The sequence below is a fragment of the Heteronotia binoei genome, chromosome 1 (assembly GCF_032191835.1).
Source record: "Heteronotia binoei isolate CCM8104 ecotype False Entrance Well chromosome 1, APGP_CSIRO_Hbin_v1, whole genome shotgun sequence".
Classification (NCBI taxonomy): domain Eukaryota; kingdom Metazoa; phylum Chordata; class Lepidosauria; order Squamata; family Gekkonidae; genus Heteronotia; species Heteronotia binoei.
The window spans coordinates 253,187,863-253,200,682 of record NC_083223.1 but is presented as its reverse complement, the minus strand read 5'-3'; the positions used below and the strand labels follow the sequence as shown (position 1 = coordinate 253,200,682).

The following is a 12,820-nucleotide window of genomic DNA, read 5'->3' as shown; positions in this document are numbered from 1 at the left end:
AAATCCTGTTTTTCGAGGCATCGCGACACCCACGCAGCCCTGGAGACGAGCGCCATCTCCTGGCCGGAATGTCTCAGAGGCAGCTGAGCTGTGATTGCGGCAGCTCAGAGTCTTTCAGCAGCTCTTCCTCGTCGGATTGTTGCCTGCCGCCAGCTACTTTGGGGAGGGGGAAGAAGTTTTCAGCCCCTTGCTTGATGGCCGGCCCGTCACTTGCTTTTCAACCGCAGGGGACGGTTTTGAGATTCAAGACCACGCGTTACTGCTTAGACAGAAACTCCTGCTGCCCTAGACGTGGACTGTTGGAACTGGTTCTTGTTTTTTTAAGCCTCCACCTCAGGCAAAAAACCCCAACAACGCCCTCACCAGGGCTTAGAAGAGGAGTAGGGTCCCCCCCCCTACTTTTCTCTACCCTGAGGAGTCTCAAAGGGGCTTACGCTCTCCTTCCCTTCCTCCCCCCACAACAGGCACCTTGTGAGGCAGGCGGGGATGAGAGGGTTTGGAGATGGGGTGTTTTAATAAGGAAATCACTTGATAGTCTATTGCAACATTTAGTGCATGTGTCACCTTACTTTTACGACATTGTGTTCTACTTTGGAACCCCCTTCATTCATAATGGTGCATTACACCTCAGACAAATTTTGCTGCCTTAAACACTTTTCTGTTTGCATTGTTTCCTAGTTTCTGTATTGCATTATTACTGGATGTCTTGTGGCATCTGATTGAATTCATTTTTCTGTTTTGTAATCCTCCTTGAGCCTTAGTGAGAAAGATGAACTACAAAGGAAGTAGATCAATCACCACCACAACCAGTGCTGGCCCGCAGGCTATTCAAAGGAGTAGATGCCACGCCAGCCGCATTGAAGGCGGTAAGGCCTAGGTGCAGCGCACTCAGAGAAGGGGGGGGCAGCAGAGTGTGGCGCTGGGCGGCAGCGGGGGGTCAGGCAGGCTCTGACGCTCTGATTGCACGGGGGCAGGGAGGAGAGAAGCGCAAGGGAAGGGAGGGAGCAGCGGTGGCGGTGGGGGGGAGGCAGGCAAACTAGGCATTTGCCATGGGCACCGGGAGAGGGAGGGAGACCAATTCGGCATCCCCAACCTCCTGGTGCCTAGGCAACCACCTAGCTTGCCTAGTGGGCGAGCCAGCCCTGACCACAACATTCTAGCTTTCAAAAATGTCACTTAGAGGATGATCAGCCTCCTTAAGGGTTTTCTGTTTCCCCTTCAACCCTGACTTGGATGGTCCAGGCTAGCCCAGTCTTGTCAGATCTCAGAAACTAAGCAGAGTCGGTGATCGTGGTCAGTATCTAGATGGGAGACCACCAAGGGTGCTATGCAGAAACAGGCAGTGTAAAACTACCCCTGAAGGTCTCTTGACATGAAACCCCATGGCATTGGTGTAAGCCAGCTCTGACTTGATGGCCAAAAACAAAAGGTTTCCTTTCCTGCAAACTTATTAAAGAGCATTGGAAGTAGAGTTGCCTGACCAAAAAATGGGTGGCTGAAGCTTTTCATGGCATGGAGGTGGTAAATCACATCACCTGGTAAGTAACATTCCATTAAGCGTCTGTTAAAGGCACAAGACATTCCCTCCCCCCCTCCAGGCAGTTAGTAACCCTTGCTGGAAGGGAGGAAGAAGAGCGGTTGAGACCTGTGACCAAGGTTGGCCCCAAACATTAAAGAACTGGGGACACAATACAGACAGAAGGTCCTTGGCATAAGCCTCCGTAAGTATTTATGTACATTCTAGTCATTTCACTGAAGCTTATGCAATAGAACATCCCCTGTGCCACTAGCATAATGGAGAGCCAGTTTGGTGTAGTGGTTAAGTGTGCGGACTCTTATCTTGGAGAACCGGGTTTGATTCCCCACTCCTCCACTTGCACCTACTAGCATGGCCTTGGGTCAGCCACAGCTCTGGCAGAGGTTGTCCTTGAAAGGGCAGCTGCTGTGAGAGCCCTCTCCAGCCCCACCCACCTCATAGGGTGTCTGTTGTGGGGGAGGAAGGTAAAGGAGATTGTGAACCGCTCTGAGACTCTTCGGAGTGGAGGGCAGGATATAAATCCAATATCTTCTTCTTCTAGCATCATGCCTCTTGGGTCAGATCTGTCTGTCTTCCAACCTTAGCACTCAGAATCTGCTGTCTGAAGTGGCTGCCTCAAATCTGTGTTCCTCAATAGTTCAGCCCATGGCTCAAAGGCTGAAATCAGATTCAGGACAGACAATGACCAAGACTTGACCAGTAGACCCTACTCTCTACTGATACCATCACAAGCCAGTAGAGGGCAGCAGCTGCTCATGCCAAAGTTCCAGTCCATGTGCCGTGTCAGGGGCAATGAAAATCGTAGTCTTAAAATATTGGGAATGTTGAACTAGTCGTTCCAGATGACTAAAATGTTCTGGTCAATGACTGTAATAATAAACTGAACTGAACTGGTCACTAATGGATCTGTTTCATTGTGCATTGTTTTTCCAGAAAAAAGAAAATCAATTATAGTGTCTATTACAAGCTGTTCTTCACAAATGTTATTCTGAATTAATTAAATGTGTTTGTATACATATTATAGGTATGTGGATTCACAACGTGTGACATATTTATATGGATTTGCATATTATGATTTAAAACAGAACTGAAATGATTAAAAATAGCAAAATAAAAAATTATTTTTAAAAACTGACAATTTTTATCATTGTTAATTCTCAGCCTTCCAGGGTTGACTTTTCTGGCCATGGAAAAGTTTTGGATCTGGACACAAAAGCCCCAGCGTTTGAAGCATGAGCAAATTAGATTTCTCGGATATGGCTCAAAGGTGTATACCACCTGCCTGGAACATGGAAGGTCCTATGATTAATCCTAGGCAGGGCTTTTTTTGTAGAAAAGCCCAGCTGGAATTCATTTGCATATTAGGCCGCATCCCCTTCAATGTCCCCTCTAAGCTGTGGAGTCTTGTAAGCAAAAATTCTACTTTGTGAGCTACTAGAATTAAAGTTGTGACTTACTGCATAAATTAGTTTGCTTTAGGGCCATTTTTCCTGAGCTGAGACAAAAATGTGCGAGCTGGAGGCTAAAAAATTGTGAGCTAGCTCATCCTAACTCAGCTTAGAAGGAACACTGACCCCCGCCCCGCCCCCGACATCACCATTGTTTCACACAAAAAGCCCAGCAGGAACTCATTTGCATATTAGGCCACACCCTTGACACCAAGCCAGCCAGAACTGTGTCCCTGCTAAAAAAAAAAAGCGCCCTGATCCTGGGCATCCCCTGCCAAAACATCCCAGGTGCTGAGAAAGGCCCTTGCCTCCTCAGGCATCCTAAGAGCAGAGGGACCAGTCAGTTGGCCTAACAAAAAGCCGCATCACATGCATGAGGACTGAGCTATCAGGCAATGTTGCAGACGACTAGGTGGCAGAGCTGTGGAGATCCTCTACACAAAATTCAGAAAAGTCAAAATTGATAGTAGTGAGACAGAGGCCCCAAGTGGGGCTTAAAACCCTACCTCCCCCCACCAGCAAACCCTTCCAGATCTTAATCCAAATCAGGGGGGAACACTCACCCACAAACCTGTCATTCACTTTTTAGGGAATGCAGGAAGGATCCCACTATAGATCCTAACTTTGGCCCTGAAACCAGTGCCCTGCAGGGTTTCTACAGGAATGTAAAAGAGAGTGAGAGAAAAGTCCATTTTGCATTTTCATTTGGAAGTAGGGTTGCCAACAGACCTAGGAGGGGAAATCTCCCATCCCTTAAATAGAGGAGTAATATGTGAAAACGGGCTGTTGAAGCTTTTTGTGGCACAGAGGTAAATATCACCCCCCTTAAGCCTGTGTTAAAGGAAGAAACCATTTTTTCCCTCAAGACGGTGTCAGCTCTAGCTGGGAAAGCCATGAAGGGGAAAGAGAGGGCCATTAGTTGCCTGAAGCATCCTCAAGGTGCAATTGCTTTCTTCAGGGGTCATGATACAGGATTGGAGTTGAGCTGCCAGCTTTAAAAGTTCCTGCTTGCTTCCAGTCCTCTCTGCTTGTGCATTTGTCAATGAACCAAAAATCACAAATCCATTATGTTATTTCTCTTCCATCTGTGGGAAACCAAACCCTGTATTGCCCCAAACTGCTCCCCACTCAGGGACATTGGAAAGCATAATAGCAGCTTGGAGACAGATGTTGGGAAATGATCCAACTCTCAGTTTCTTGCCTTTTCAGCAGCTGCAAAAAAGCCTTGGCCAAACAGATGGGTACTATATTTTCCCTGTGCTGAAGCACTGGAAACAGCAGCAGTGTTAAATCTCTTGAAAGAGAGAGGTGCTAGGGTTTCTGCCTACCTGAAATGATTGTGCTTTCTTCTTCAGAAGCATCTTCTGTACATTCCAAATTGTACCTTGAAAATAGAAACGCACTTTGCTCAAACTCAGAGGCATTCTCTCTCTTGTCCTCAGGGTAATTATTTCACACATTCTAGGGATGAGTTCTGACATCATCAAGCTGAGACTGTGGGATGCACCCCTATGCAAATTAAGCCTTGAGGAGCAACTTTTCTTTAAGTCACCTGCACAAGCGAACAAGAGCATCTTCCCAAAATGCAACACAGCAGCGGAATCCAAATTCTATTCCGTCATGCCAGTGTCAGACTCAAAGTTCTCTTGTATCTCTGCTCCAGCTTTGATTGAAAGAGAAACCTCGGCGCTGCAGCCAAAGATAAGAATCACAGCAAAGCGTTCAAGCAGCCACACGGGAGCAGGATTTTATATATACCCTCCCTGAGAAACCGAGCCCTCCCCCCCCCCCCCCCATAATGAGAGGGCTGTCCTTGATCTTCAAACTGGGAGTGGTTAGAATGTTTGGTCTGCCAAGGAAGCTCCTCTTGCTCTCAAAGGCAGACAAAAGGAGCGCGGCTTGGGCCAGGGCATAGAGTCAGTCGCTGAAGACAGATGGAGACACAGAGAGGCCAAAGAATTCACCAGTTCCTAGGGGAAAGGCTGATAGAGCCAGCCATTCAACAGCTTGTGGTCTTCATCTGCCAAGACTGGGTGGGGTGCAAGTGGCCTAACTGAACTTGGATTTTTTTTTTTTTTTGCAAAGCAAACATTTGTACACTTTTTACCAGAGCAAACTTTTCTTAGCTGATTGGAAATCGGATCGGCAGTTCCTTTCGAACTTACTCAGCCTGTGCAGCAAATTGCTCAGAGTATGGTCGGCATTCAGCAGCTTTGTAGTCGTCTCCAGTCATAAGCCTCCTCTCAAGATGTTCCCCCTCTGAGCTGTACCATAACCAGGGCTGTTGTGGCTGCACCTTTCAACTTACTTCTTTGCTTTGTCGAAAATGGAAAGTGGATTTCAAGGATACGAAGAAGCCAACAATTCCATATATCAGAATGAGTTGTTGTGGGGAAGCTCTAGTGAACCTGCCTTCATATCATCGGATTCATCGTTTGGCTTGCGAGTATCTATCACATGTATCTACTCCGTGGTCTGCCTGGTAGGATTATTGGGGAACGGGCTTGTCATGTATTTGATTGGGGCCCAGAAGGGCAAATCCACTCCCATCATTAATATTTTCATCTTTGGCTTAGCGGTGGCTGACTTCCAGTTCTCGTTGATGCTTCCCTTCTGGGCTGCAGAGACGGCCCTGGATTTCATTTGGCCCTTTGGCGAAGTGATGTGCAAAGTGGTCCCTTCTCTCACCATTGTCAGCATCTACGCTAACGTCTCGTTGCTCACCGCCATGAGTGTGACACGCTACCGGACTTTGGCATCTGCCCTGAAGGCTGGTTCTACCATGACTCCTAACCAGGCCAAATGGATCACTGTGGCTCTCTGGGCCTTGGCATTAGGGGCCACTGTGCCCACTGTAATGTTCATGGCCGTACAAGATATTGCTGGAGTGCAAGTATGTCTTTTCAGGTTCCCCACGGAATATGGCTTGGGCATCTACCGTCTCCACCGGGTGGTATTCACCTTTGTGATACCATTGGGAATCATCTCAGCCTCCTACTTTCTTCTTCTAAGGCTCCTCAAGACTTACCAAGTCAACGGCAACTATACCAAACGCCAGAAGCAAGTCACTACCACCATCCGGCTGGTGGTGAGCTCTTTCTTTATCTGTTGGTTTCCTAATCACGTGGTCACTGTCTGGGGGGTTCTGGTCAAATTCCATCTACTGCCCATTGACAAAGCTTTCTACTTTCTCCACAACTACATCTTTCCACTCACGACGTGCTTGGCGCATGCTAGCAGCTGCCTCAATCCTGTCCTCTACTGCCTGATGCGGAACGAGTTCCGGAAAGCTATGCAGGAAACCTTTTGGAAACTCTCCAAAGTTGTGTCTTCTTACTGGAATTCCTCTACTCATAAGATAGGGGAGGAGGTTGTGTCAGTGGTTCTGCCTTTAAGTCCATCTGAAAATCTCTCCATAAAACCAAAACGGGACAAGGAGAACCATACTTTTTCCTCCTCCTTGGAACTGAGAACCAAGGAAACAAAACTGACCACCAAGGTACAATTGATGCCAGGACCAGACATGCTGTTGTGACCTTGGAACTTAGGGAGCTGCATATGATGCCACCACAACCAAGGTTTCTGAATTCTGAGGAAAAATTGTTTGGCATTAGACCTGTTCTCACTCTAAAGTCTAATGTTGTTGTTTGTAGAACCAGTTGAGCCTGCGGGTTTCTTTGGATGCTTTATCACATGTCAGGTTATAATAAGAAGGTTCCTGAACATAAGCAAAGTGGATTATTTCCCCTCTTAGGCCGCTGAATAACCATCTCCTGAGCTGGCCTCTAAAAGACTTAGCAGGTATTACCACGAAGGTATTCAAACTGGTAGATGTGATTGTTAGACAGGCCTAAAATTCTACTCTGTGCTGGGTTATCTGAACTGAAGGTCTAGAATTTATTATTTGTTTCAAGCATCCCTCCCCCCCCCCCCCATCACAGAACTCAAGATGATGTAGATGTAAGGTAGCAGGGGGTAATTTAGAGGGTCTTCCACATCAACCCTTTTAGATTTAACAAGGTGACTATATCATGTACCCTTTGACCACAACAGGCTTCCAGCCCGCCATGGTGTTAGGGTTGCCAGCCTCCAGGTGGTGGCTGGCGATTTCTTTGGATTACAACTGGTCTCCAGGCTACAGAGATCAGTTCCCCTGGAGAAAATGGCCACTTTGGAAGGTGGACTCTATGGCACTATACCCCACTGAAGTCCCTCTCCTACCCAAACCCCACCCTCTCCTCAGGCTCCACCCCAAAAATCTCCAGGTAACCCAGAGCTGGCAGCCCTATGTGGTGTCCTCTTCTGCATCAATGCCTAATTTTTTAATATGCAATATCAGAGAGGCCTTGACTAGCCATAACATTTCCCATTGCAACTCTTTTGCTCACCCAATGCGTCTTCTAACAATGCAATCTTAGGCAGTTACTCCAGTCTACACTTGTTTATGGGTCTGACTGGAGTAACTCTGCGTTGGATTGCTCTGTAAATCTTTGTGTTAATAATCAACTAGGTCTTTATGGTGTTTTCGAGTTGCCACCTCTGGGTTGGGAAATTCCTGTAGATTTGGGAAGTGGAATTGGAGGAAAGTGAGGCTTGGGGAAAGAGGAACCTCAACCAGGATGTGACGGGAAAGTCTCCATCCTTCAAAGCAGCCAGTTTCTCCAGGGGAGTTGATCTCTGTCATCTAGAGATGACTTGTATTTCTCCAAACCCCACCTGGAAGTTGGCAACCCCAGGGCTTTTTTTTTAAAGTAGGAACGCAGTTCCGGCTGACTTGCTGTCAGGTGTGGTCTAATATGCAAATGAGTTCCTGCTGGGCTTTTCCTCCAAAAAATCCCTGTGTGAAATGATGGTTATGTAAGGGGGTATGGCCTAATGTGCAAATAAGTTCCTGCTGGGCTTTTCCTACAAAAAATCCCTGCATGGAACGATGGTGATGTCAGGGGGTGTGGCCTAATATGCAAATGAGTTTCCCACTGGGGGTTTTCTACAAACAAAGCCCTGGGCAGCCCTACCCCTTCCTTCTCTCCACATTTCTCGCCTAACGCTTTTTATAAACAGAGGTAGTGGAAAAACAGTTTGTATCAATGTCACCAAGACCTGAACTCTGTCGTCTCTTTTCTTCTGTCTTCTGAGAATTATAACTTGATTTCTTGGAACTGAGTCCTGCTGTTTTCAGTGGAGAGAATATCCTTAAATAATCATGCACAGGTTTATGGAGGTGTCGTAGGGCAGGGTAGGACTGGGGGACCAAGTTCAAATCCCTTCTTAGTCATGAAGCTCCACTTAAGCCAGCTGAACTCTTTCAGCCTCATAGGCTTTTTTGTGCAGATATAATAGGAGAGGGGACAGCCATCCACAGTTCCTTTTCTGGAGGAAGTAAAAGTGCTGTAGATCACACTACGCTGAGTCATTAAAATGTCAGTTTTAATGCCAGTTTTTTCCTCAGCGTGAAGCCAAAGTGCCTTACAAAATCAACCCCCCCCCTCCATTTTATCCTTACAACAACAACCCTTTAAGGTAGATTAGGCTGAGAGAAGGAGTGACTGGCCTGAGGTCACCCAGCAAGGTTCTGTGGCAGAGTGGGGATTCAAACCTGGACTTCCCAGATCCTAGTCTGACACTCTAACCACTACACCAGGAACCCCCAATCTTTCTGAGCCTGTGGGCACCTTTGGAATTCTGACACAGGGTGGGCGAGTGCTAGGCTTGCCAAACCCCAGGTCCCAGTGGTGGTTCTTCCGCTATCCCAGGCTCCTTCCCACCCCTAGTCAGCTGGCCAGCGGTGGGAAGACCCGGTCCCACAGCCACCATGTGCCTTTCCCCCTCCGGAGTCTTCAGTCTCTACTTGAGAAAGCCTTGCTCTTTGGATGGTGTGTCTGCGTCTTTAAGGCTGAAGGGGAGCGGGAGGGGAGAGGAGGCAGAACAACATGGCCGTGAAAGGAGCCCAGACCCTCAATTTGTTACACAATCCTTGCAGAGGTCGTTTGCATAGTGTGAAGGTAAACTTGAACCTTTGGTTGCCTTGTGTTACTGTGAAAAACTTGAAAGTTCAGCAACTCATGAGTAGAGGTGCCAATCCCCAGGTGGGGGGCAGGGGATCCCCAGTTTGGAGGCCCTCCAGAGCTTCAGGGTCATCAGAAACTGGGGGAGGGGAGGCAGGGAAATGTCTGCTGGACCATAGGGTATAATGGAGAATTAATCCCGGGGTATCTGGGGCTCTGGAGGGGTGGTTTTTTTGCGGTAGAGGTACCAAATTTTCAGCGTAGCATCTGATGCGTCTCCTCAAAATGCTTTCAAAGTTTCAAAAAGATTGGACCAGGGGATCCAATTCTATGAGCCCCAAAAGAAGGTACCCCTATCCTTATTTCTAATGTAGGGAATGCATTAAAAAGATATGTGGTCCCCTTAGATGTGATGGCCAGAACTTCCTTTGGAGTTCAATTGTGCTTGTCACAACTTTGTCAATTATGCTTGTCACAGCTTTGCTTATGGCTCCACCCCCAATGTCTCCTGGCTCCACCCCCAACGTCTCTTGGCTCCACCCCCAAAGTCCCCAGATATTTCTTGAATTGGCCTTGGCAACCCTAGCAAGTGCAGCCACAAAATGGCTGCCACAGGAGGTAGAGCCAATCACAAAATGGCTACTGCAGGAAACAGAGCCAATCACAGAGGATTCCCAAGTCCAGGGGAGAGGAGGGGTACTTTAAAAATGAGGGGTAAAAGAGAATAAAACAAACAACATGGTGCCTCTGCCACTGAAATAATGTTCTTTTAATGCACATAGCCAGTGGCACATAAGAAGCCCTGCTGGGTAAGAGCCCCACCTGGCCTCATCTGCTTTCTAAAAATACTTGGTGGGCAGCAAGAAAAGTGTTGGGGATCCCTGCACTATAGTGTTTAAGAAGAAGAAGATGATGATATTGGATTTATATCCCGCCCTCCACTCAGAGTGGCTCACAATCTCCTTTATCTTCCTCCCCCACAACAGACACCCTGTGAGGTGGGTGGGGCTGAGAGGACTCTCACAGCAGCTGCCCTTTCAAGGACAACCTCTGCCAGAACTATGGCTAACCCAAGGCCATTCCAGCAGGTGCAAGTGGAGGAGTGGGGAATCAAACCCAGTTCTCCCAGATAAGAGTCCACGCACTTAACCACTACACCGAACTGGCTCTCTATTGGCTCTGCATGTGTTCCTTTCCAGTTTCCCTCAAGAGCTCTGCTCTCCAAAACCTTACTTTTTCTTTAGCACTGTTAGCAATTAATTTCATAGCAATTTCAACCCTGATTGTACCCACTATCACAACACTCCTGCTATGTAGGTACTAAAGAGGAACAGAAATTACTACCATCCAAACACCCAATTCCAAGTTTAATATATGAACCTACTGGGTTGGGTCAGTGTGGGTTCATCTGTAGTCCAGGCTGCCTGTTTTGACTGACAGCAGTTCTCAGAAAAAAAATCTTTTGTAGGAATTGAGATCCTTTTCTCTGGAAGTGGCCAGTTCTGTCCCTGAACTCCACAGCAAAGCACCTGCATCCTGTGGGAACAAATACAAACAAAGCGTACAGACTACTTTTGTTGATAAAACTGTGAGGCGCTGTGGTGGGCCAGTGGTTTCAGGGGTGCAAGTTTCAAAGTCTGGGGGATGTCTCAAGGAAGGAGACAACAAGAGACTCCATCTTGGTTTCAGAGATAGAGCTCAACAAGATGACTACAACAACCTACCAATCTTCAACTCCAGTTCCCCCTGAAAACCACAGAGGCCTTAGCGTGTGGGTCAGCAGCGAGCTACACTCCAAAGGCAGCGAAGCTTTGAACTGTAGCCTAGTGGAAGGAAAGTGGATGTGGTGGGAACTTCTGCTAACCATAACAGCAGCAAAAACCCTGTCTGACCTTCAAATTTATGGCCTGTTTTGAACTGCCTTTTATTGGCCTATATAGCAGTATCATAATAAATTCTGGGAAAGGGTCACAGAGGACCTTTGAGGAGTGTGCGAGATTCATAATTCTTTGATCAAGACTGAGTGTACCATAGGTGTGGATGATTCACTCCATGAAGAAATGTATGGACTTCAGTGAGGATCCAAAACACCCAGAGGGTAGATTTACCAAACTCCAGATGGAGATCTCCCAGAATTATACCTGATCTCCAGACTACAGAGATTGGCTGCACTGGAGAAAATAGCTACTTTGGAGGGTAGACTGTTTGGCATTATACCCCGCTGATGTCCCAGTAGGGTTCTCAACCTCTTGCTAAGGATAGGTTTCCCCCTGATTTCAGGGCCTCCAACCCACCAGCACAGGATTGGCTGGCTGGATGAGCCCTGCCCCCGGAGAGCTTCATTGGTGCCCAACATGCCCGGAATGATGATGTCACCCAGAAGAGACATAATCGCATAGGCACGTCGCGCAGGGACACTAGCATTTTGGTATAAACTCTATGGCACCATAAACTGCAAATCTTATGTTACAAGTAGGCTTCCCAATCCCCAGGTCCCAGAGGGGGATCCCCCGGTTTTACAGGCTTCCCCCCTCCCCGAGCCAGCTGGCTGGCGGGGGAAGCCCCGCCCCCACAACCATCATGCACCTCCATGAACGATTCCCATAGGGAATGATGGGGAATTGATTCGCGGGTATCGGGGGCTCTGGGGGGGCTGTTTTTTGAGATAGAGACACCAAATTTTCAGTATAGCATCTAGTGCCTCTCCCCAAAATACCTCCCAAGTTTCAAAAAGATTGGACCAGGGGGTCCAATTCTATGAACCCCAAAAGAAGGTGCCCCTATCCTTCATTATTTTCTATGGAAGGAAGGCATTTAAAAAGATGTACAGTCCCTTTAAATGTGATGGCCAGAACTCCCTTGAAGTTCAATTATGCTTGTCACACCCTTGCTTTTGGCTCCGCCCCCAATGTCTCCTGGCTCCACCCCCAAAATCTCCTGGCTCCACCCCCAAAGTCCCCAGATATTTCTTGAATTGGACTTGGCAACCCTAGTTAGAAGATGGCAGATCAGCTTTGTTACAATGCTGCAATTTTGGGATCCATTTAATAAAGACACTGGTCTTATGAACTTTACTGCTCAAAGGACTAGGCGTACAGAAAAGCAATAAGAGGGGACAGCCAAGAGATTCCCTCATAATTAATAGGTAATCTGTTTTGCAGACTGAGCCAGAGAAAGGTCCCAGAGGAGGCAATCATGAGAAAGCTCCATCACAGGGGTAATTATAGACACAAGCCCTGAACAAATGCAATAAGTTTAGCTCTGAGTTTCCTGTTTAAATAAACTAGATCATTATGGGAGTTGAAGGAGGGGCAAAGACCTTTTTTGGAATAAAGCTGCAGGGTCATTTCTTTTCTACAGACCGTATTCTTGTTCTGGTCAGTTCCACTTCTCCTTTTCAAAGTTCCTGCTGACTGAGGTGAAAGTGTTTCCCGTCAGACTTTGCCTTCACACAGTTGTGTTGTTTAAATGGAGTGGCTCCCTGTGCAGAAGGGATCTGTGGCATGTCACTGTTTCACACAGGTAGCCACCCAATTTAAATGAGACACTGTGTGAAGGCAGAGTCCCATAGACAAGACAAATCAGCTGCAGTTTAGGATGTCAGAGTTTGAGGGACACTAGTTACAAGAAATTAATGTTTTTCAGGATGGGGGCCTTTTAAACTTGATATAATTTAGGGCCTGCACACATCTTAATGGATGGCTTTTGCCTCAGTCAGGCTGTTAACAGATGGGCAGTTGGGGGCAGTAGGGAGGCATCCCAAATTGGGCTGGCTGGAAAAGAGCCATCCCAAAGCCTCCACATGCTCCCCAGCGAAGCGCCTGCATTCC

General features: G+C 47.4%; 1 protein-coding gene across 1 annotated transcript; it reads left to right on the top strand.

Moving 5' to 3' along the window:
• The first annotated feature begins 5,235 nt into the window (after window positions 1-5,235).
• On the top strand, window positions 5,236-6,520 carry LOC132579727 (relaxin-3 receptor 2-like). Its single transcript, XM_060250377.1, has one exon. The coding sequence runs from the start codon at window positions 5,312-5,314 to the stop codon at window positions 6,518-6,520; it is 1,209 nt and encodes a 402-aa protein (XP_060106360.1). The 5' UTR covers window positions 5,236-5,311.
• The last annotated feature ends 6,300 nt before the right edge of the window (window positions 6,521-12,820 follow it).

Coding starts and splice junctions, on each gene's coding strand:
- LOC132579727 (XM_060250377.1), top strand. CDS start 5,312: ATGGAAAGTGGATTTCAAGGATACGAAGAAGCCAACAATTCCATATAT.